This window comes from Culex quinquefasciatus, chromosome 3 (assembly GCF_015732765.1).
Source record: "Culex quinquefasciatus strain JHB chromosome 3, VPISU_Cqui_1.0_pri_paternal, whole genome shotgun sequence".
Classification (NCBI taxonomy): domain Eukaryota; kingdom Metazoa; phylum Arthropoda; class Insecta; order Diptera; family Culicidae; genus Culex; species Culex quinquefasciatus.
The window spans coordinates 73,959,702-73,983,399 of NC_051863.1; the positions used below are offsets into that span (position 1 = coordinate 73,959,702).

Sequence of the window (23,698 nt, forward strand, 5' to 3'; positions counted from 1 at the left end):
CCATACAATAAAAAATGAAAAGAAAATTTTAACATTCTCAACATACATTTTATTTGATTTCGTTATTAAGATCTTAAATGTGTTTCTATTTAAATTTCACCCGCTGGTTCTAAATCTACGTTCAAATTTGAAATGTTCCAAGATAATTTTGATTTTTTTTTTCAGATTTATTATTTTATTATTCGCAGATGTCATAGTAATCATCTAAGAAGCTTCACAGAATGTTTAACTTCATTTTGTTGCACTTTCAACATCTCGATAGCAATTTGCATGCATGTTTCGTACACTGAAATAAAAAAAGTGCCAAATTAATGAATTCTAGGAAATTTGCTTCCTTTCTTTTATTAGTGATTGGGTTTTTTGGATTACTAAATAAGGAAAGGAGGTGAAATTCATAGAATTTAAGAATTCGGTACTTTTTTATTTCAGTGTAAGGGAATAGAAATGTTTACATTATGATGTAAATAATCCTGAATTTCATTTAATTAAATTGAAAATGAAACCGCCATCAATCTGCGTTCGATTGAAATGGTTTCGTGGAAAGTGCAACACAAGAAAGTTTGTTCGAATCAGAAATCAGCTCAGATACTTTGTCCTAAGGAGTAACTTTTGTCCCTGAATCCGAGGTCCGTTTTTTGAAACCGTGTGACGGAGGGGCGGTACGACCCCTTCAATTTTTTAACATACGAAAAAAGAGGTGTTTTTCAATAATTTGCAGCCTGAAACGGTGATGAGATATAAATTTGGTGTAAAAAGAACTTTCATGTAAATTTGGACGCCCGATTTGATGGCGTACTCAGAATTCCGGAAAAACGTATTTTTCATCGAAAAACAAACAATTAAAAAGTTTTAAAACTCTGCCATTTTCTGTTACTTGACAGTAAAAAAATGTCATTTTATGGGAAATTCGAATCTACGTTGACCCAGAAGGGTCATTTTTTCATTTAGAACAAAATTTTTCATTTTACAATTTCGTGTTTATTTAAACTTTGCAGGGTTATTTTTTAGAGTGTAACAATGTTCTACAAAATTGTAAAACAGACAATAACAAAAATATTGTTACAGAAACATAAGGGGTTTGCTTATAAACGTCACAAGTTATCGCGATTTTACAAAAAAAAATGAAAAAGTTACTTTTTGCATTTCTCTTTGTTTCGTCGTCCGTGTCTGTCGCGGGTGACGATGAACGGCCATGATCAACGACGACCAACTTTTTCAAAACTTTTTTTTTCGTAATACCGCGATAACTCGTGATGTTTGTAAGCAAACCCTTTATGTTTATATGTCATTTTTTTGTAATTGTCTGCTCTACAATTTTGTAAAACATTGTTACACTCTAAAAAAATAGCCCAGCAAAGTTAGAAAAAACACGAAATTTAAAAATGAAAATTTTTGTTCTAAATGAAAAAATTACCCTTCTGGGTCAATGTAGATTCGAAAAGTACATAAAATTTCCCATAAAAACAAGTCATCCAAAAATTTTTACAGTTGAGTAACGGAAAACGGCAGAGTTTAGAATTTTTTTCAGTGTTTTTTTCGATAGAAAAAAAACGTTTTACGAATTCTGAGTACGCCATAAAATCGGGCGTCCAATTTTACATTAAAGTCCCTTTGACACCAAATTTCTATCTCATCAAATGGCTGCAAATTATTGAAAAACACATCTTTTTTCGCAGGCTCGAAAATGAAAGGGGTCGTACCGCTCGTCCATCACGAGGTTTCAAAAAACGAAAATCGGTTTCGTGATCAGGGACAAAAGTTAACCCTTCTGACAATGTTTCACGCAAATCGAAGAGGGGTCGGGGTAACTTCTGTGTGAATTGGCGGAGAATTACCCAACAAGAAAACAACCCGTTTTTAATCCTTTTAAAAGTCAATAAATTTAACCCTACTCTAAAGGCAATAAATAATTCAAAAAAGAAATTAAGAATGAGAAATACATTCGTAAATTTTGTTTGTGGTTTGAATGTTGCATTTTTTTTTTAAAAAAAAAGGCCATCCATAAACCACGTAGACACCAAGAGCTTGCGATTGTCCACACTCCATACAAACATGATTTTTTTTGTAAGGACAATTGTTCACGAGGGGGAGGGGGAATCTGAGATTTCGAAAAAAGTGTTCACGTGCTTTATAAATAGTCCCAACTGAACTTCATACAACTTGGCACTGTGGTCCAATTTGGCATTGTGGTCATACAAAATGGCATGTTAAAATTATGATTTTCCGATAATATTGAATTCAGAATTTATTTGCAGATGCCAAATATAATTCGCAACAGAAAATAATTCAATTTATGTTTTGGCAATAACTCAGTTTTCTAGATAAAAACATCTAAAGATTAAAATTTTCTTTTTTTTTAAATCGCTGATCGACTGGTTTTTAAGATAAAGTTTAGGGGAAAGTAGGGCAAGTGTAACAAGCTAAGGGAATGCTCGTTATAACCCATTAAAAACGTAAAAAATCTGTCGGATTTTTTATAATCATCTTATTCCAGGTCCAAGACTTTGATAGAACAAGTTTTTAAAAAATCTTGTTTTTCAATGTGAAAAAATGATTTTAAATTTTTTGATTTTACGTACGTTCTACTCAACTAGTAGGGCAAGACGAACAACCCGTTGGGGCAAGAGGAACAATGCAGGAAACAACATGTTAATTTGCTAACAATTGAACTGTTATCTCTGATTTTTAGATTAAACAATAATATTTTACTAATAATTTGGTCGTTTTTTACGAAAAATAATTATTACTTTGATGATAAAAAGTAAAATTTCATAATATCACTATAATTTGTATGGACAATTTTTTTTAACAATTGTTCATCAGTTTTTAAGTACTTTTATGTATTGATTTCCCAATAAAAAATGTTTCGTATTTTTTCCTAATATTAAAAATCCATAGGGTACACTTGCCCCATCTGGACAAGATTTTTAAAAGCTCTCTACAAGAATAATTAAAAGTTAAATCATACTTTATAATAGATGCAAGGCATTGGTAGTGACACTACTGATCTAGGAAAATTAACATTTTGATAAAATGAGCTTTAAATGAACCCTAAGCCTTATTTTGTACTTTCCAAATATTATAACAAAACAAAGGTTTTGAAAAAAAACTTCATTAAATCTTATGCCCCGAGCCATTTACGTCGTTTTGGCGGTTATGTGGTAGTAGAATCAGCTAATTGCATTGCTAGCAACAATTCCTCATACTGGAAATAATCAAAACTGTAAAAATTACGACCGTACGAGCGATTGTTCCTCTTGCCCCATACGGTCGTCTTGCCCCACCTTCCCCTATTTAAGTTAAAATGAGTTTTGCTCAGTGTCACTTAATTAATTCTCAATTTTTAACTTGTGATATTTTGGACAATATTAGTTCGATGTTGAATATTGAAACTTGTTTGAAATTTTCTTCTTAATTTAATAACAATAATTATGAAATTTTTAGTCAAATTTATTTTTAAAATAAAAAAGACGTTTTATCAACAGAGCTGTCCATTACGGTGCCCAAAATATGGACTTTTGCTACAGTTAAGCGTATTTCCAAATGCCGTTTAAAATTTTCAATTCAATTGATTAAATTCTTGGAAGGACACAATTTTGCACAGATACCAATACGAAGAAACACAAACAATAAAAAATAAAAAAAATCGCCGTGAAAAGTAGCATAGTCGAACAACATTTCACTTCTAATTCATTTGACGGTACGCGCGGCGTGCTGAATTATTTATGACGAACAACAGATTGTACAATTCATAAATTCCGAGTGAATTGGCCCCTCTCGTCGTGTCACACCGTTTTGTGCTTGTGTCTAAACGCGATTCAATCTGTTCTCCTCCACTTTACAGCGCTTTTGGCCTCACCCCACCCAACTCCAAATAAATCCTTGTCAAGCTGTCTTAAATATTGGAAAGACTTTCTCAAACTTTCTATTCGTGAGAAAGAGACCACTTTCTCCCACCCACCTGAAATCAGCGCGCACACACGCACATCACACCTAGCCCATTGACGACAATCGATTTTGGCATTTGAAAGTGATTTCTTTTTTGCTGACACACAACTGGCTTTCCCAAAACAGCTGCCTGAATTGTTGGTCCCCGTTGCGTGCAGACAACTCAAATGACTGGGCTTTACCACTCGGACGGATCGAGTTGACTTCGGGTGATTTACATTAGTATGGTACTAGTTAGATGATGGCGGCCTTTCGTGACACTCAACTCTTCCCATGTTTCAGAATAAAATTGTTGTCGTGTCAATGGATTGTTATTTTTGGCTTTTGCTTTGGTCAATATTTTTTTAAAATTTTGCCAATTTTTCGTCATGCATAAAAATTTACAATATTAGGCATTTTAAACACAAGTAGGTAATTCCACTAAAGTCTCGATATTATTATTATTAGTTTTATTCAGGGTTGCGAATGAGCGAGCGCTCACGGAAGACTTGCTCGCTCCAGCTGGAGCGTGAGTTTTTATCAGGTAGCTCGTGCTCGCTCACGCTCACCGGAGCGTTTTGCGCTCACCGGAGCGTTTTGCGCTCACGTGAGCTGGTGAGCCAAAGTAGGAAGTTGTTTTTTCCTGTTGAAGCATCTGCCTGTTTGAAACGAAGTTTCTAGAACTATCTCAGCACAGGCAGCAAAAACAAACAAGAAAGTGGTCGAACAAACAAAAGTAGGCAATGAAATGGATCTGATCAGCGAACCGAAATTTACGTTCTATTTAAAATCTAGACATTTTTCGAACAAGGAACAAAAAACTAATTTCATAATGCAAACATTCATTGACGTGGAGAGATGCACTGTTTGTTCACAAATCAAATCCATATTGGACCATATTGTATTTTCGTTATGTACAAAAATATTGACAATTTATGTATATTTTATTTATTTTTAAATATTCTTTTAAACAGTTACGATCATCCTTGTCCAAAAAAACATATATAACTTGTAATAATTACAAGTTATATATGATTTTTTGAACAAGAATGATTGAATATTTTCAGAGGTTTGGTTGCGAAAGTGTTGAATAAAATCCACTTGCTGGAAGAAGAGCCAACCTTTTCGTGGTCAAAAATATTGACAATTTATTTGATTTGAGTCAAAAGGGTTATTTCAATCCTTAGGAATTTTGACGCATATGTTTAAAATAGAACTGTTTCAAAAATGTTACCCTTCTTTCTAAAATGTTTGCCAAATAAAGACTAACCTTATAAAAATGATTAGCCGTTTCTAATCACTGAATCACTGAAAGATTTAATAAACGGAATAACTTTTTTTATGGTAGCTCATTCTGACCCGCAATCTGGAAATGTAGTCAAAACACTGATTAGGTACATAAAAACAATTTCATGTTATATTTTAATCAAACAAGCATTTAACCTTGAATCGAGCTTACCAAAGCATAAATCCTCTTGAATCAATTCATTGTTTTGTAAGTTTTTGTAAGGTTTACAGGCCCTTTTATTTAGGCGTCTATACCCCTCCGCCCCTCTCTGCTACAATAAGGCCTTTGAATTCTAAAATATTTATACATTCAATATTTGACCCTTGCGAATCCAACCTTTTATTTAGAAACATGATTGATCAAAATAAGCTATTCCAATTCATATATCATAAAATTGGTTCACAAAGTCATATTTCCACAGCCCTACTGCACCTGACGCGAAAAATCCATCTAGAATTGAAAAAAAAACTTTCTCAAAAACGTTAAATGATTAGCGACACGTCCAAAATGAGCGCTCCGTGAGCGAAATATGAGCGCGAGCGCGAGCGTGGAGCAAACGCGAGCTGAAAAAATCGGAGCAAACGTGAGCGCGGGCAAACGTGAGCTAACTCGTGCAGCGCTCCTCCTCACGAATGAGCGAAAAGTGAGCGCTCATGAGCGCGTGAGCGCGTGAGGAACGCAACACTGATCCATTCTTCTTCTTTTTGGCCAATCGCAGTTTTCTCATAGATTTACGATTTTTCTGTAACAAACTTTTGACAGCGTTAACTTGTGCCAAGAAGACGGCACTTTTTGAGCTCAATTTTTACATATTCGGAATCCTCGGGAAATTTCACGTAAGTTTGAAGTTAAAAAGTTGTTAATTTGATTGAAAAAGTGCCATTTAGAATGAATTAATAGTAGTTTATGCAACAAGTTGCAAAAAGAGGATTTTTTCAGCACGAGTCGTACATTTATCCAACGAGGTTCACCGAGTTGGATAAATACGAAGAGTGCTGAAAAAATCAAGTTTTGCAACGAGTTCCACACAACATTTTTTGCAATTCCAAAAAACACACACTAAGTGAAATTTTATGTCAAATTTTCATTTTTTTTTTTGTCAATAAATCGTTTAAATAAAAAAAATGTTGAAAAGTGTTACTTTTCGAAACAAGTGCTGAAAAGTAGAACTTTTCAGCATTTATTTTGAAAAGTGTTGCTATTCGATTCTGTTATTTTTGGTACAGAAAAGTAGGCTATTTCGTCGTTCAAGAATGACAGGAAAAGTAAGTAGTTTCACGACGGAATTGCAAAAAACATTTTTTAACATTTTGTCGGATTAGGGGTGAAACAGATGTTCGCCTACTTGATACAGCATTTGACGTATTGATCCTAGGGTAAACCAAATTTTGCTTTTTTTCAAAAATGTTTTATTTAATTATTTTTAAAATCATATTTACAACAGTGACGCTAAAGTAAAAACGGGGAAACAAATGTTTAATTGAAAATTACCTTTTCGATAGTATTTGCTGCAAATGCGAAAAATATTCATTTCAACTTGTTGCAAAACTAACTAAATTCCACCGCCCTTCCTTCATAATTAATACGAAAAAGCAACAGAAATATTTTTTGATTTTTGCCTTCCTCACTGAGGTAAGGCTATAATCCTGCTCTAAAATTGAACTTTTTATTTAAAGCTCGAAAACCCACCATGATGTATACAAATCGACTCAGAATCGAAAACTGAACAAATGTCTGTGTGTATGTGTATGTGTGTATGTGACCAATAATGTCACGCAGTTTTCTCAGAACTGGCTGAACCGATTTTGACCAAACCAGCCGCATTTGACTTGGTTAAAGGTCCAATACGGTGCTATTGAATTGTTTGCAGTTTCGATAAGTAGTTCAAAAGTTATGTATAAAAATGTGTTTTCGCATATTTTCAGAAATTGAATAAATGGCAGTAAACTGAACCAAACATCATCATGTTATACATCGTTAGTTAGGCAATTGAAAGACCTTTCCAACGAGTCCAAAACATTGATAATCTGGCAACCCTGTCTCAAGTTATGACCACTTAAGTGATAATTATGTACTTTTTTGTAGCCGGATCTCTCTTAAATGTATGTAAACAATGTCCGGATCCATCATCCGACCCATCGTTGGTTAGGCAATCGAAAGTCGTTTCCAACGAGTCTAAAACGTTGACGATCTGGCAACCCTGTCTCGAGTTCTGACCACTTAAGTGATATTTATGTACTTTTTTTGTAGCCGGATCTCAATTAAACGTCTGTAAACAATGCCCGGATCCATCATCCGACCCATCGTTGGTTAGGTAATCGAAAAACCTATCCAACGAGTCTCAAACATTGACGATCTGGCAACCCTGTCTCGAGTTCTGACCACTTAAGTGATATTTATGTACTTTTTTTGTAGCCGGATCTCACTTAAACGTATGTAAACAATGTCCGGATTCATCATCCGACCCATCCTTGGTTAGGTAATCAAAAATCGTTTCCAACGAGTCTAAAACGTTGACGATCTGGCAACCCTGTCTCGAGTTCTGACCACTTAAGTGATATTTATGTACTTTTTTTGTAGCCGGATCTCAATTAAACGTATGTAAACAATGTCCGGATCCATCATCCGACCCATCGTTGGTTAGGTAATCGAAAGACCTTTCCAACGAGTCTGAAACATTGACGATTTGGCAACCCTGTCTCGAGTTCTGACCACTTAAGTGATATTTATGGACTTTTTGTAGCCGGATCTCACTTAAACGTATGTAAACAATGTCCGAATCCATCATCCGACCCATCCTTGGTAAGGTTATCGAAAGACTATTCCAACGTGTCTAAAACATTGAAGATCTAGCAACCCTGTCTCAAGCTATGACCACTTAAGATGCCACTTATGAGCCCTTGAGTGATATGTGTGTTTTTTTGTATTCCGGAACTTAACGAAATCAGACGAAATTTGTTTCCAAACCCATCATATCACATATCACCCATTGTTGGAAAAGAGTGAGGAAGGCACCAACCACATAAGTGGATTAAGTTTGTTTTTGCCTTTCTTACTAAAGAAAGGTATAGGTTTTACTTTAAGCCAGGACGTCATTTCCAGCTTCGTAAATATGTCGATTCAGCATGAATTTTAAACCGAAAAATCGCTAAAAAATCACACTGCATCGATTTTCGACGCTCTATCGATTCACCTTGATAGAACTCGTCTATCTTGAACCCTCGAATTTTGAGAAAATAAATTCCGTGGAGGTCGAGTGATGTTCGTATGTGGTAAAATTTTGCAAAATTTTGTGTCGCGCCGTTCTCAGCTCCCATAAATCCGATTTCGATTCTCCTAAATGCAGATGAAAGCTAGTGTGCTGAACCTGGGCGAGTTGCCGCGCAAATTTCAAATTATCCATCTGTTTTCGGATGCGGCCAGACTTTTCCAGAAAATACACAGTTTCCAAATGAAAATATGGTCCAATTTTTTCATTTTCATATCTTTTATTTATCTCAAAAATTGCATTTTTCGAGCTCTACAACCTCCCAAATTTTCATCCAGATTCATAATATGGTTCTGGAGTTAGAGCCGTTTGATTGACCTACCATAAGAAACAAAATCCCTAAAAAAAGGTAAAAGCCCACCTGGTGACCTTCGCCAACATTTTTCATTTCTGATTTTATTCGAAATTTCTTGCTACATTCATAGTACAGACCATGAGTGAGCATCTGAAACAAATTTGACATCGATCGGCAATCCCGATCAATTTTTAAAACGATTTACTTTTTGCCTTTCTTACTAAAGAAAGGTATAGGTTTTACTTTAAGCCAAGACGTCATTTCCAGCTTCGTAAATATGTCGATTCAGCATGAATTTTAAACCGAAAAATCGCTAAAAAATCACACTGCATCGATTTTCGACGCTTCGTCGCCAAGTCAAGTTGTCAAGTTGAGCTTCGAATACTGGCGCGAGAATGCTGGCGCATATGTTTCGGCTCGACTTATACTCGTTCGTAGTAGCTTGTCTACCGATGTTTCCTTCAACATGTAAGATATCGTAGCTTTTCGGTTTCTTTTGCTCTGTCCGTTTTTGCATAACTGTCCAATGTTATTGCAAAAACTTTTTTGACATAGGACATTCATCCGGGTACAATCAATTTGTTTCCCGTGTGCTCCTAAAATCGCCTTTAAGTAGGCTTCATTTGTCGTGTCGTTTTATTAAACAGAGTTCATTGGATTCCAATAGGAGCTTTCGAAGCTTCTAAGCTTTATATCGTTTTCAAAGTTTTCAATGCTCGCGACGCCAATGGCTATCTACCTAAGGTATTGCGATTGAGTGTGTAGTGGTGCGGTTGTAAAAATATCTATCTCTGACTCTCTCACTTTCGTAGACGCTGAATGGCAAGCTTCCTACTGTGCGGTTAACTCGGTTTTGCTTTGCGCCTGCTTTGTTCGGTTTTTGGGCTCGTACCAAAACTAGAAAACCAAAACCGCGGTGTGTGTCGTCCTTTGCGCATTGGAAGCTAAGAATTTGTACGATTAAAAATATTCGATAGGTGAAAATTGTGTTTTCAATTTCTTTTAGAAAACACATCATTAATAAAAACCTTGCTCATAAGATTTTTTGTATCAAGTCGATGTTGTGAATTGAGAGAAGTTATATTCTTTTGTAAGAAAGGCTCTATCTCACCCCTGGTGGGATTAAATCGGGTTTTTTTATAAATTTCAATGGTATATTCCAATATTTCAATTTTTTTGAAATACCAATGTACAGCATCGCAATTTTTATTTTCTTTTTTTTATTTTGTCCAGTCAATTGAGATATTTTTGGAACTTATGATTGCAAAACAGCTTGAAAATTGTCTTGTGTATTTCCAAACACTTTTTCATTCAAATGTTGAACTGTGGCTTGTAGTTAAATTTTTTAACTTTTTTATTTTCTGCCTATGGTCAGATTCGGAAAACATAAACTTGCAAAATTGTTTGCAACGGCCCAAATCATAGACAACACATATGTTCTCTCGTAAGCTGGCGTTACCACCAAAACTCATATTTCTTCCAATTTACTTCGTCATTTCATAAGGCACGAGAATTTAAGAATGTACCTGGAATCGAGGTCTCCTCTCTTCCGTACTGGAAATTTCTGAAAAGTTGACCTAAAACATATCAGAAAATAACAAAAAATCAAAATAGTGTTTTTTGCAAATCAAGTTTTAGTGACAAACCTACCTAAAACTTTGCCGAAGACACCAAATCTAACGAAAAATTCTTGACTTATTTGGGCATACCGAAAAAAGTTTAAGCTGGATTAAAAATTCAAAAAATAAAATTAAAAAACCGATTTCGCAGAGTACTGCTCTAAGGAGACATTTTTTCAATCATTAGTTATCTTTAATGATAATAATTTTATCTTGCGTTAATCATTAGAATATTACATTTATTTTGCAGTCAAATCTGTATTACTTTTCCAATTCAGTTGTTACCAGTTCAAGCAACACAGATTCAAGTGGTCAATTATCCAAAGATCTCCTCATTGCATTACGGCACAAATTTCCCCAGTAACAGCAGATACAGCAGACTGATTGGACAATTTCTGCCGTACAACTCCCGACAATCGGCACCATCATCTCTCATGGCTTTGCTGTAGTCATCTTGTAAGTCTGCCCTCAGTGGAACGCTGCAATTTAATCGAAGTTTTAACTTATAAACTCTAGAATTATTTTGTAGCGTAGCTCACTTTAGTATGATCCGTACAATGTCTGTTATCATGGATTTTCCCCGTGGAAGAAGTAACCCACGTGCTTCGCAAATCGATCTCATCAGGCAAGCTCTCATCGGAATATCGAACCTGAAAATGCAATTTGATTACTATTAAGTATTTAAACTCACAATTTCGAACTTACTTGCTGCCAAGTCCCGTTTCCAGCGTGTGAAACAGCTCACGACGTTCTCGGTAGTGATGAAAGTGCTCCCAGTCACGTAGGTGGCTAATGTTGAAGCGATCTGGCTCTTCTTCAAGTTCATACTGGCCTTCGTCAGGTTCCGGTTGTTCCGTGGATCGCTTCATCCTTGGTATGTACTGATGATTGTTGGCTGGACTAGAACTCCAAGCTTTTCGTCGATTCGACAGGTAGCTTCCTTTTCTACTGTACGGTTGGCGGTACTTTGGATTTGAATAGCTTTGCTGCCATTTGTTTGCGTACGGATTGTACGTTCCAGCTGGGAACCAGTCTGAGCGTTCCTTGCCGTATCCCGGAGGTACCCATGTATCAGGGTGATCTTTCAGGTACTGCTGAACTTCCATGGCTGAGACCTCGTGACCATCGTGGTGATCTCCAGAACTGGCCGGTACTGCTGCTGCTGCTGTTGTCGTACTTGGGGTTGTCGTCGTAGGTGGTGGAGGAGGAGCCACCGATGGCAGCATCGCAATCTCGCCCAGTCGGAACTGTGAGAAACGGAACCGGTAATCGGGCAGCGGGTAGTACATGTCCATCTCGAGAACGGTGAAGCCAAGGCCGGGAGATTTGTAGATCATCGATTTGGCGCCGGAGACTGTGATCTGGTGAAATAAAGAAATAAATTTAATTTAAATATTTGTTTTCGACAATTATTTTTAAACGTTTTGTCAATTTGAAATTCAAAACTAACCACGACCTGACCGTTAACGGGAAATAGCAGCAAACGCTTCTTTCGAGACAAAGTTTGAGTGTTACTATCGGTTTCCACTGCACTTTTCACGTGAAAACCCAAATCAAAGATTGCCAAAATGAGCAACAAATGCAGAGAATACATTCCGGAAACTATCGTCGACAAAACCTGGAGCAAACTGAAGGGATGTGCAAAAAATTGCATACCTCAACCTATCTCAATCTTTTTTTTTTAAATTGATCCACATGGATTGCAAAAGAATCAAAAACAAGTTAAGACATTGAACCCAGATCATGCACAGACAAATTGATGGAAACCAAAATTTAAATGCTGGCGGTGGATTGCTGGATTTCTGGGTTTTTTAACAAACAACGATAATATATGTATGCTTTTCTGTGATTCTACTCAAATATAGTCCAATGAACCAAAAAAGGTGTTGTTATTGACAGCTTCAGCACTCGATAAAAGTTGTATAAATAAAAGCTCAACACAACTGCAACTGTTTTGCAAATTTGTCCGTTGCAAATATTTGATATTTATTAAATCTCTTTCATTCCAAAAATAGCTTTTAAAACAAGATGACAAAATATCATTTCAAGCTAGAGAAAAATCCAACTTGCGACAGTAGAAATCAATCTTATTGTTGGAAAATGCTTTACTTAACTTACCACGACTTGAGCATTGAAGGGAAACAGCAGAAAACGTTTCCGTCGGGACAGACTCTGACTGCTACTGCCCGAAGGATCCGTTGCGTTGGATTGTCCGTTTGCAGCCGTGGCACACCAACATCCTGCCAAAACCACCGCAAACAGGAGCACTGTTTTCCTAGTCATTACTGTTTGGAGCAACAGTAAGTGGCCTAAAACCCAGCAAAGCTTATACTAACGGACGATCGAGCCGATCGAATCTAAATTTGGCGTTTCTCATTTGGGAGTTTGGATAATCAATAATTAGTATAGTTTTTGGGTGGCGTTAAGTTTGGCTCCATTTGCTTTCTTGCCTGGGGTTTGATTAGTATTCATTAGTTTTTCTTTTCTCCAAACATCAACGCTTAAGAGAAATCAAACTGATTCCAAACAAAATTTCCTGGATTTTTTCATTAGTATAATCTCAAAGTAACGATGTCTTCTAAAGCATTAGGTCTAAGGTAAGTTTCAGAAAAATACTGAAAACGTAAATGAAATTGCATTATTCAATAAATTGATTTAAAACCCCGATTTTACTGCTTTCTTACAAAATGATAAAAATCTGGCACAAATATTGCAGCAATTCATTTTCCAGAAATATTATTTTACCACCCAGTGAGAATATGGACTAAAGCCTCGAGTCTTTTTAGGCTCAATCTTGTCGCAAGATGATTATATTTAGTTAGCCACCAACTCACACAAAATCGAGAAAAGTTGCCTCGACCCCTCTTCGTTTTTCGTAAAACTTTATCCTAAGCGGTAACTTTTGTCCATGATCACCAGAGCCGTACCTAGGATCCACGGCGCCCTTGGCGAAGCATCAATTTGGCGCCCCTAACAAAGTTACAAGATTTTTTTTTTAATTTATGTGAATTTTCAATTATTTCAGCAATGAGTTTTGATTTTATAATTGAATTTGGAGACATAAATATGTCTGTTGAAACCAGAAACACAGTTTTTTTATGTTTTATTTTTCATATCAATATGAAATAGGTTGAAGCACAGAATTGAATCAAGGTAAATTTTGCAATAACTTATTAGCTTATTTGATATTTTCTAAGCCTGCATAATTTGATCTGAACTAGTATTAATTTGATTGTAAAAGCAAAGAACTTTTCCGGATTTGTAAAATAAACTCCAAAAACTTTGGAAAATTTTTGCAACGGGCTTAATGAAAATGATAGTAGCATTGTATTCGGTAATAAAAACCATATGAATCCAATTTTTATTCAATTTTATTGATTTGCTCATATAATTTTATATTTTTTAATTATGCATTAATTTTGTTTTCATCGATATTTTTTTGATTTATTTCAAATTCGTAAAATTAAATTCCATATTCCAAAATAATATTATTTCTAGAGTTAAAAAAAGGGTCCAATAAGCTATTGTGTTTCATATGATTAAAAGACCTTTAAAAAATTGTACAAAGCTATGGAAATATTATCAAACCATGGTAAAATATCGTTTTTTGTTTTAAACTGAAACTAATTTTTCAGAAAATAAAAGTTTGAATTGTTTTTAATTATCAAGCTTTTAGAATATTTTGAAAAGTTATGGTGTAAATTTTGGCGAAATAACACTTGAACAAAAGAAACATCAATTAATAAGTTGTTCTGATTTAGGCAGATTTCTGCCGAATATCACAAAAATCTGAGTGCAACACCGGAAAAGCTAAAACAGTGTGCGTGCTATGAAAAAAAATCTTGATGAAATAATGTTGGTCTTATTGGTGAAAATTTAAAGCAGTATTTCAAAAAAGCGTAGGCAATTTTCAATGCACGAAATTGCTTATAAAAGTGAAAAACGTGCTGAAAATATTTCAAATGCAATAATTAAACACGAGAATGTCAAAATTACAACAGAAAAGTATATATATATTGTTTGATGTTAAAAAAATTCCAACGTCCATATTTTTTACAATTTTGCTGATTGTGATTCACAGCCAAATTATCGTGCAAATAACATTATGCATCGATCCAAACTTTTTTTATTTTAAAATTACGTGTTTTTCCTAACATTGCAGGGTAAGTTTTTAGAGTATAGCAATGTTACACAAAGTTGTAGAACAGACAATTACAAAAATGTTGATGTAGAAACATAAGGAGGACAACCAACTTTTTCATAACTTTTTTTCTTAGAATCGCGATAACTCGAGTAACGGAAAATGGCAGAGTTTTTAAAGCTTTTTTGTGTTTTTTTTTCGATGAAAAACACGTTTTTTCGGAATTCTGAGTACGCAATTGAATCGTGCGTCCAATTTGACATAAAAGTCCCTTTGACACCAAATTTCTATCTCATCACAGTTTCAGGCTGCAAATTATTGAAAACACCTCTTTTTTCACATGTTCAAAAATTGAAGGGGTCGTGCCGCCCCTCCGTCACGAGATATCAAAAAACGGACCTTGGATTCGTGATCAGGGACAACAGTTACCCCTTAGGACAAAGTTTTTCTTCATTGAACATTACAAATTCCATGTAAATCTTTCAAAACATGAATTGAAAGTGATTTTTGGCATATTTATAAAGTTTCAACTTCATTTAACCAAACATACAAAGTTATTTGGTATAAATATATGGATTTAACACAATTTAAATACTTTCTAGTATAACTTTTGTTAATTAAAGTTTCTCTCTGCTCTTAAATGTTCAAGGTAAGTCACCTGAAATGGAACAATACAAAAACGTGATGTTTTACTAGAAAAGTATTGATTTTTGCAGAGTGTCTCATTGTTCCCCAGCTGTCTCATTGTTCCTGCCAAGTGCGTCTACAATGAGACAGTTGAATAACTCTGGCTGTAGATGTCGGATCGATCTCATATTTTGATCAATGTTAGAACACATTAAAAGAAAGAAAATGCAACAAAAAGCTCATTAAAACAAGCTTATGAAAAAATTAGAAAAATCGTTGCAAGTTGTAAACCAAAAGTGTCTCATTGATGACTACCCTACCCTACACGTGCAGCGTAAAACGCGTAAGCATGAATGTGCTGGCGTTTATGCTTCGACTTGACGACTTGTCGATCTTTCGAGCGAGAACGAGCCGGGGCTTCAAATTTGATGTTCAGTGCATGGTTCTGTATAAAATCAACAATTTAATAGGAAAAAATAGGGTAAAAATAAGATATGCAACACTAATATGGCTATATCACTGGAAGGAAATTTTGGAAAAGCTTCAAATTTTGGGCACAAGTCGTTTATGGCGCATATTTTTGAATGGTTTTTCGTTTGAAATTGAATTTTTTACTTTTGAATGTGTTGCCTGTAAAAATTTTTTGAAGGAACAAATTTTTAAGAGCGGATACAGACATCGCACAAATTTTTCAGAAAAAGAGCTCTCTAAAATCAGGCTCTGAGTTCCGGGTTTTGGCCAAAATTAAATCGAATTAGCGTCTAGTGATGTATCATTACAAACAACAATTTTAAACTCTTTTGTCGGAGTTCAGTCATCAATTGAACAATTTTATTTTATTTTTTAACACTTAATCAAGGTACAAATTTTCCAAACAACAAAAGATACAAAAAACTAATCGGGCATTGCTTTCCGTACAGCTCATGACAGTCGAGCCGTTCACTTCGCATCGCATTGCTGTACTCATCGTTCAAGTTCGCTTTGAGGGGGACGCTGAACAAGATTCGTACAAGATCCATGATCATGGACCTTCCCGGTGGCTGCAGGAAGCTTCGCACCTCGCAGATCGCTCTCATTATGCAGGATCTTAGCACGATATCAAACCTAAAAGTACAACATTGACCAAGTTCGGTGGCTTATGAGTTTGCAATTAGACTCACTTGTTGCCAAGTCCCGTTTCCAGCATGTGGTACAGCTCGCGACGCTCTCGGTAGTGATAGAAGTGTTCCCAGTCACGGTGATGGCTGATGTTGAAGCGATCTTCTTCTTGTTCAAATTCTTGTTTGAGTTGGTCCCCAGAATTGGAGGATCGCTTCATTCGAGGAATGTACCGGTGGATGTTGGCTGAACTAGGTTTCCAAGATGTTCTTTGATATGGTTGGGAATTTGGATAACTTTGGCGCCATTTGTTCACGTACGGATTGTAAGTCCCAGCTGGGAACCAGTCGGACCGGTCTTTACCGTAGCCTGGAGGAACCCACGTGTCTGGGTGATCCTTAATATATTCCTGAACTTCCATGGGTGAGACCTCATGACCGTCGTGGTGGTCGCTAGAATCGATCGGTATTGACGTAGTAGTTGTGGTCACTAGCTTTTGTGGAGGAGGAGCTACCGATGGAAGCATGGCTATTTCACCCAATCTTAACTGTGATATTCGGTATCGATAATCCGGGAGGGGGTAGTACAAGTCCAACTCAAGAATTGCAACGTTTCCTCCAGGTCCTCTAAAAATCATTGCTTTACCGCCGGAAGCTGTAATCTAGAAGAAAAAGATTGTTTAATTGCTTTTTGTATAATTATTTTTTTGTTCAATCAAACCATACCAAGAGATTTCCATTTACAGGGAACAGCAGAAAACGTTTTCTTCTTGAAAGAAGATGATCACTTTCAGTTATAGTACTGTTCCCATCGGAATTTGCTTCCTCAAATAAAATCCCTGTAACTATCACAACGAGCAAAAACACAACCATTCTAGCCATTTTGAAACGCGAAACTTCCTCGACACCACTCCAGTCAAACTGAACAGGTCTATGCTACGAAGACGGGCGCAAGAAATCCGTTAGATAAATCATTACTGAACGAAAATGTGGGCGCACTCCGATACATTGCCGGATAGTTGTCGCAGCGAGAAAGGTACTTTTTATTTACTGCGAGTGAACTTGATAACAAGTGAACAAATAAAAACGTGCAAAACGCTCACTTTTACTTGCGGGACATGATTCTTTGATATTGTTTGGAGAAGAGCAGTTTAGTTTTCAACGCATGGTTGGGGTACGTTTTTGTTGTTCGATGATGGTAGTTCAGTAAAAATATTAAAACCATATTTTGGAAATTTAACTTTCGGCGATAAAAATGGATAAAAAAAATATTTTTAAAGTGTTTCAGTCATGTGTTTACATGAAAATAGTCAATCACTTCCAAAAATTTATAAAAATGTATTTGTACAATTTCTTTAACAACTCACGGAGAACAAAAAGTTCCCAAAATCGTGAACAAGCGTTCATGAAAATGGGAACCACGAACAAAGTATTCAAATGCCATGGTACGTTTTTCAAAATTGTTTCTCCGTGCTGTATCGAAAAAGAGATCAAGAGACATCGTACCGTCTGAATTGGGGCAGAAGTATTCAGTTCAGTTTCAAAATTTGAAAAAAACTATGCTTTTATTTTGTTGTTCTGTGTACCATAGTCAAGGTTGACATTGGGTCAGGGGGTGAGATTGGGTCACACAAATTTCAGCATTTTTGTATGACCCACTCTCACCCCCAAACCCAATGTTACCCATGTTGACGGTATGTTCTAACTGAAACACAATATTGTGCAAAAACATGGCTAAAATCGCTTACCTAATTCGCCGCATGCGTCCGGAGAATCTCTTTTTTACACATAACAAAATGTTACAAACAATAAGGTCGTGTGAAAAAACTGAGAAAATGGTTAAAAAGTTGAACGGACATAATCACTAAGTACATACAACGAGTTTTATTAAAAACAAGAACAAAAAAAATATTACAGCAAAATACATAATAAACTTTTAATAGAGGTTTAATGAAGGACAAAAAACATATTTGTTTGGAAAAAATGTTTTTTAAATAGAAATTAATTTCTCTTGGAAAAAACTATTTAATTAACAACTCACGAAAGAAAAAAATAGAAAAAATTCAATACCGTTAAACAAAAGAAAAAAAATATGATTTTTAATTTTGCTTTGTGTCACTAAAACTTGATTTGCATAAAAAAAAAACATTATTTTTATTTTTATTTTTTGCCTTTCTTACTAAAGAAAGGTATAGGTTTTACTTTATAGCTGGACGTCATTGCCATCTTCGTAAAAAAGACGATTCAGCATGAATTTTAATCGGAAAAATCGCCAAAAAATCACACTGCATTGATTTTCGACGCTCTATCGATTCATCTTGACAGAACTCGTCTATCTCCAACCCTCGAATTTTGAAAAAATAAATTCCGTGGAGATCGAGTGATGTTCGTGTGTGGTAAAATTTTGCCAAATTTGGTGTCGCGTCGTTCTCAGCTCCCCTGAATCCGATTTTGATTCTTCTGAATGCAGATGAAAGCTAGTGTGCTGAACCTAGGCGAGTTACCGCTCAAATTTCGAATTATCCATCTGTTTTCGAATGTGGCCAGACTTTTCAACAAAATACACAGTTTTCAAATGGAAATATGGTCAAAATTTTTCATTTTCATACTTTTTATTTATCTCAGTTTTTTGGCATTTTTCTAGCTCTACAACCTCCCAAATTGTCATCGAGATTCATAATTTGGTTCTTGGAGTTAGAGCCATTTGATCAATCAACTATAAGAAAAAATATCTCATAAAAAAGGTAAAAGCCCACCTGGTGACCAACTTTTTTCGTTTCTAATTTTATATGAAATTTCTTTCTACATTCATAGTACAGACCATGAGTGAGCATCTAAAACAAATTTAACATCTATCGGCAATCCCGATCAATTTTTAGAACGATTTACTTTTTGCCTTTCTTACTAAAGAAAGGTATAGGTTTTACTTTGTGGCTGGACATCATTTTCATTTTCGTAAATATGACGATTCAGCATGAATTTTAATTGGAAAAATCGCTAAAAAAATAATACAACATCGATTTTCGACGCTTCATCGCCAAGTCGACATGTTGTCAAGTTGAGCTTCGAATACTGGCGCGAGAATGCTGGCGCATATATGTTGTGGCTAGAGATATACTCGTTTGTAGTAGCTCATATATCGATGTTTCCTACAACATGTAAGATATCGTAGCTTTTCGGTATTTTTTTTCCCTATCCATTTTTGCATAACTGTCCAATGTTTATGCAAAAACTTTTGTGACATAGGACATTCATCCGGCTACAAACAATGTGTTTCCTGTGTGCTCCTGAAATCACCTTTAAGTAGGCTTCATTTTGTCGTGATTTTGTAATTTTATTTTACAGAGTTCATTGGATTCCAATAGGAGCTCTCTAAGCTTTTCATCGTTTATATCGTTTTCAAAGTTTTCAATGCTCGCGACCCCAATGACTATCTACCTAAAGTATTGCGATTGAGTGTGTTGTGGTGCGGTTGTAAAAATAGCTATCTCTGACTCTCTCACTTTCGTAGATGCTGAATGTCAAGCTTCCCTGCACTGGGCGGCACACGCGGTTCACTTGTACCTCAGTTTTGCTTTGCGCCTGCTTTGTTCGGTTTCGTACCAAAACTAGAACACCAAAACTGCGGTGTGATTGCGTACTCATTGTTGTACGTATTGTTGATGGCGTACTCAGAATTCCGAAAAAACGTATTTTGCCTTCCTCACTGAGGTAAGGCTATAATCCTGCTCTAAAAATGAACTTTTTATTAAAAGCTCGAAGACCCACCTTCATATATACATATCGACTCAGAATCGAAAACTGAACAAATGTCTGTGTGTGTGTGTGTATGTGTGTGTGTGTGTATGTGTGTGTGTGTGTATGTATGTATGTGTTCAAAAATCTTGCCAAGTTTTCTCAGCACTGGCTGAACCGATTTTGATCGAACCAGTTGCATTCGACTTGGTTTAGGGTCCCATACATCGCTATTGAATTGTTTGAAGTTTCGATAAGTAGTTCAAAAGTTATGTATACAAATGTGTTTTCACATATATCCGGATCTCAATTATATGCATGTCAACGATGTCCGGATCTATCATCCAACCCATCGTTGGTTAGGTAATCAAAAGACCTTTCCAACAAGTCCACAACATTGAAGATCTGGCAACCCTGTCTCGAGTTATGACCACTTAAGTGATATTTAGGCACTTTTTTGAAGCCGGATCTCACTTAAATGCATGTAAACGATATCCGGATCCATCATCCGACCCATCATTGGTTAGGTAATCGAGAGACCTTTCCAACGAGTCCACATAATTGAAGATCTGGCAACCCTGTCTCGAGTTATGACCACTTAAGTGATATTTATGTACTTTTTTGAAGCCAGATCTCACTTAAATGTATGTAAACGATGTCCGGAACCATCATCCGACCCATCGTTGATTAGGTAATCAAGAGACCTTTCCAACGAGTCCACAACATCGAAGATCTGGCAACCCTGTCTCGAGTTATGACCACTTAAGTGATATTTATGTACTTTTTTGAAGCCGGATCTCACTTTAATGCATGTAAACGATGTCCGGATCCATCATCCAACCCATCATTGGTTAAGTAATCGAGAGACCTTTACAACGAGTTCACAACATTGAAGATCTGGCAACCCTGCCTTGAGTTATGACCACTTAAGTGATATTTATGCACTTTTTTGAAGCCGGATCTCACTTAAATGCATGTAAACGATATCCGGATCCATCATCCGACCCATCATTGGTTCGATAATCGAGAGACCTTTCCAACAAGTCCACAACATTGAAGATCTGGCAACCCTGTCTCGAGTTATGACCACTTAAGTGATGTTTATGTACTTTTTTAAAGCCGGATCTCACTTTAATGTATGTAAACGATGTCCGGATCCATCATCCGACCCATCGTTGGTTAGGTAATCGAGAGACCTTTCCAACGAGTCCACAACATTGAAGATCTGGCAACCCTGCCTCGAGCTATGACCACTTAAGTGATATTTATGTACTTTTTTGAAGCCGGATCTTACTTAAATGTATGTAAACGATGTCCGGATCCATCATCCGACCCATCGTTGGTTAGGTAATTAAGAGACGTTTCCAAAGAGTCCACAACATCGAAGATCTGGCAACCCTGCCTCGAGCTATGACCACTTAAGTGATATTTATGTACTTTTTTGAAGCCGGATCTCACTTAAATGCATGTAAACGATGTCCGGAACCATCATCCGACCCATCGTTGGTTAGATATTCGAGAGACCTTTCCAACGAGTCCACAACATTGAAGATCTGGCAACCCTGTCTCGAGTTATGACAACTTAAGTTATATCTGTGTACTTATTTTTCTGGACTTTAAAAATATTGCTGAAATATGTGTCCAAACCACTCATATTACCCATTGTTGGTAAAAAGTGAGGAAGGCATCAACCACATAGGTGGATTAAATTAGTTTTTTTTAAAAAGGTTCAATAAACCAAATTTCCAGTTTTTTTCTTTTTGAGTGTTTTCTAATACCCCTGACTCAAGGCGGTTTCAAAAACACCCAAAAAGCAAAAACTAGAAATTTGGTTTATTGGACCTTATCAAAAAAAAAAACTCCAGAAATGTTGTAAAACAGGAAAAATTATGTTTGCTTAGTCTCACCCAAACAACCCACCAATTTCTAATGTCGATATCTCAGCAACTAATGGTCCGATTTACTATGTTGAAATATGAAACATTCATGAAATTTTCCAACCATTTCTAAAAAAATACTTTCAAAAAGGGCGTAATATTGGCCTTTTTTAAATGCTAGTCTTGATTTAAAAATTGAAAATATTGTTTTAGTGTCTTTTTTTTGCATTAGTTTTATTTTTGTTATTTTCATAATTTATTTTTAGATATTTATAGCACAAATTTTCCAAACAACAGTAAATACAATATACTGATCGGGCAGTGCTTGCCGTACTGCTCATGACAATCGAGTCCTTCCCCTCGCATCGCTTTGCTGTACTCATCGTGCAAATCTTCCTTCAGTGGAACACTAAAATCGAACTAAAATATGTATTCTAGCTTACATCACAGATTGATTCACGAGCCTCACCTGAACAAAATCCGCACAACGTCCATCACCATTGACTTTCCCGGTGGCATGAGGAAACTTTGCGCCTCACAGATCGCTCTCATGATGCAAGATTTCATCGAGAAGTCGAACCTTAAAGTACACCTTAGTTAAAAAAAATGTTTTTACGTGGAAAGCAATTTGGCCTTACTTGCTACCGATTCCCGTTTCCAGCGTGTGGTACAGCTCACGACGTTCCCGGTAATGGTGGAAGTGCTCCCAGTCACGATGGTGGCTGATGTTGAAGTGATCATCCTCATCGAGATCGTCCTCTGAATCTCCTAAAGAACGCTGCATCCGTGGAATGTACCGATAGCTGTACTGCTGAGATGGATAAGTATTCCAATTGCTTTGGTGCCAATTGTTCAAGTGCTGGTTGTAGGACTCAACCGGGAACCAATCGGAACGGTCTTTGCCGTACCCCGGAGGAACCCACGCACCGGGATGATCTTTCAGGTACTGCTGAACTTCCAACGGCGACAGCTCTTGCCCGTTGTGGTGCTCACTCACCGGGGCTGGAGCAGCTGTAGAAGTTTCCGGCTTTGCGGTTGTAGTTGTGGTTGTCGATGGTGGCGGTGGTGCTGCCGAAGAAGAGTCCGGGAGTATGGCCACCTCACCCAGTCGAAACTTTGAGAAGCGAAAGCGATAATCTGGCAGGGGGTAGTACATGTCCAACTCAAGTATGGTAAAGTATCCACCCGGGCCTTTGAAAATCATTGCCTTGTTGCCGGAAGTAGTAAACTGTGAGAATAATATTGTATTTTAGAGCTTTTTGACGTTTCAATGTTTGACCATACAGCTTATAACTCACCAGAAGATTTGCGTTGACGGGAAACAGCAGGAATCGTTTTTTGCGCAAAAGAAGCTGATCGTTACCCGAGGGTTCTGTTCCGTTCAATTCACCACATTCAACCGCTGCACTCCAGTATGCCATCAGGATGATTACCATTAGTTTAGCTAATTTTCTAGCCATTTTGCACTTTAATCACGCTAAGCTACTTGAACGCCACCGATCAATTACCAGCCAAGGGCGGAGGGATTTTGAGCAAAATATGCTTTTGTTTTGCTTTCTGGAATGTAAAACTTTTAATTAGTACAACTTCCATAGTCCGCGACTCATTAGTAACAGGCGAAATGCTCTGCTCTAATTGGGCTCGTGCCTCGTTTTGTTGGTTGTTTTGATTATTGTCTAATATTCGGCTTAGTACGGGAGCGTGCCGATTTGAATAATTGATTTAGATAACTTTGGATTAGGATGGCCAGAAATGATCTCATGTTCCTCAACCTGAAATTTGTTTCAAACCTATTTTTTAACTCTCGTTGTTTAAAAATGGATC

General features: G+C 36.4%; 3 protein-coding genes across 3 annotated transcripts; all 3 read right to left on the reverse strand.

Moving 5' to 3' along the window:
- Positions 1–10,711: 10,711 nt before the first annotated feature.
- On the reverse strand, positions 10,712–12,002 carry LOC6048008. The gene is made up of 4 exons (XM_038264832.1): positions 11,848–12,002; positions 11,103–11,758; positions 10,937–11,047; positions 10,712–10,876 (listed from the first exon to the last, which is right to left on the reverse strand). The coding sequence occupies exons 1-4, from the start codon at positions 11,989–11,991 to the stop codon at positions 10,738–10,740; spliced, it is 1,050 nt and encodes a 349-aa protein (XP_038120760.1). The 5' UTR covers positions 11,992–12,002; the 3' UTR covers positions 10,712–10,737.
- Positions 12,003–16,019: 4,017 nt separating this feature from the next.
- LOC6048006 lies at positions 16,020–17,205 on the reverse strand. Its single transcript, XM_038264463.1, has 3 exons — positions 16,989–17,205; positions 16,326–16,924; positions 16,020–16,269 (listed from the first exon to the last, which is right to left on the reverse strand). The coding sequence occupies exons 1-3, from the start codon at positions 17,142–17,144 to the stop codon at positions 16,020–16,022; spliced, it is 1,005 nt and encodes a 334-aa protein (XP_038120391.1). The 5' UTR covers positions 17,145–17,205.
- Positions 17,206–22,144: 4,939 nt separating this feature from the next.
- On the reverse strand, positions 22,145–23,310 carry LOC6048016. The gene is made up of 4 exons (XM_001864944.2): positions 23,173–23,310; positions 22,513–23,102; positions 22,344–22,454; positions 22,145–22,283 (listed from the first exon to the last, which is right to left on the reverse strand). The coding sequence occupies exons 1-4, from the start codon at positions 23,308–23,310 to the stop codon at positions 22,145–22,147; spliced, it is 978 nt and encodes a 325-aa protein (XP_001864979.2).
- Between the last annotated feature and the right edge of the window lie 388 nt (positions 23,311–23,698).

Bases quoted from the DNA above. Each gene is read 5' to 3' on its own strand.
- LOC6048008 (XM_038264832.1), bottom strand. From the start codon at position 11,991: ATGTATTCTCTGCATTTGTTGCTCATTTTGGCAATCTTTGATTTGGGT. The intron at 11,048-11,102 runs GTAAGTTCGAAA...TTGCATTTTCAG, and splicing joins GAAACGGGACTTGGCAGCAA to GTTCGATATTCCGATGAGAG. The intron at 10,877-10,936 runs GTGAGCTACGCT...ATTAAATTGCAG, and splicing joins ATTGTACGGATCATACTAAA to CGTTCCACTGAGGGCAGACT.
- LOC6048006 (XM_038264463.1), bottom strand. From the start codon at position 17,144: ATGGCTAGAATGGTTGTGTTTTTGCTCGTTGTGATAGTTACAGGGATT. The intron at 16,925-16,988 runs GTATGGTTTGAT...TTTTTCTTCTAG, and splicing joins CTGTAAATGGAAATCTCTTG to ATTACAGCTTCCGGCGGTAA. The intron at 16,270-16,325 runs GTGAGTCTAATT...TTGTACTTTTAG, and splicing joins GAAACGGGACTTGGCAACAA to GTTTGATATCGTGCTAAGAT.
- LOC6048016 (XM_001864944.2), bottom strand. From the start codon at position 23,310: ATGGTAATCATCCTGATGGCATACTGGAGTGCAGCGGTTGAATGTGGT. The intron at 22,455-22,512 runs GTAAGGCCAAAT...GTGTACTTTAAG, and splicing joins GAAACGGGAATCGGTAGCAA to GTTCGACTTCTCGATGAAAT. The intron at 22,284-22,343 runs GTGAGGCTCGTG...GTTCGATTTTAG, and splicing joins GTTGTGCGGATTTTGTTCAG to TGTTCCACTGAAGGAAGATT.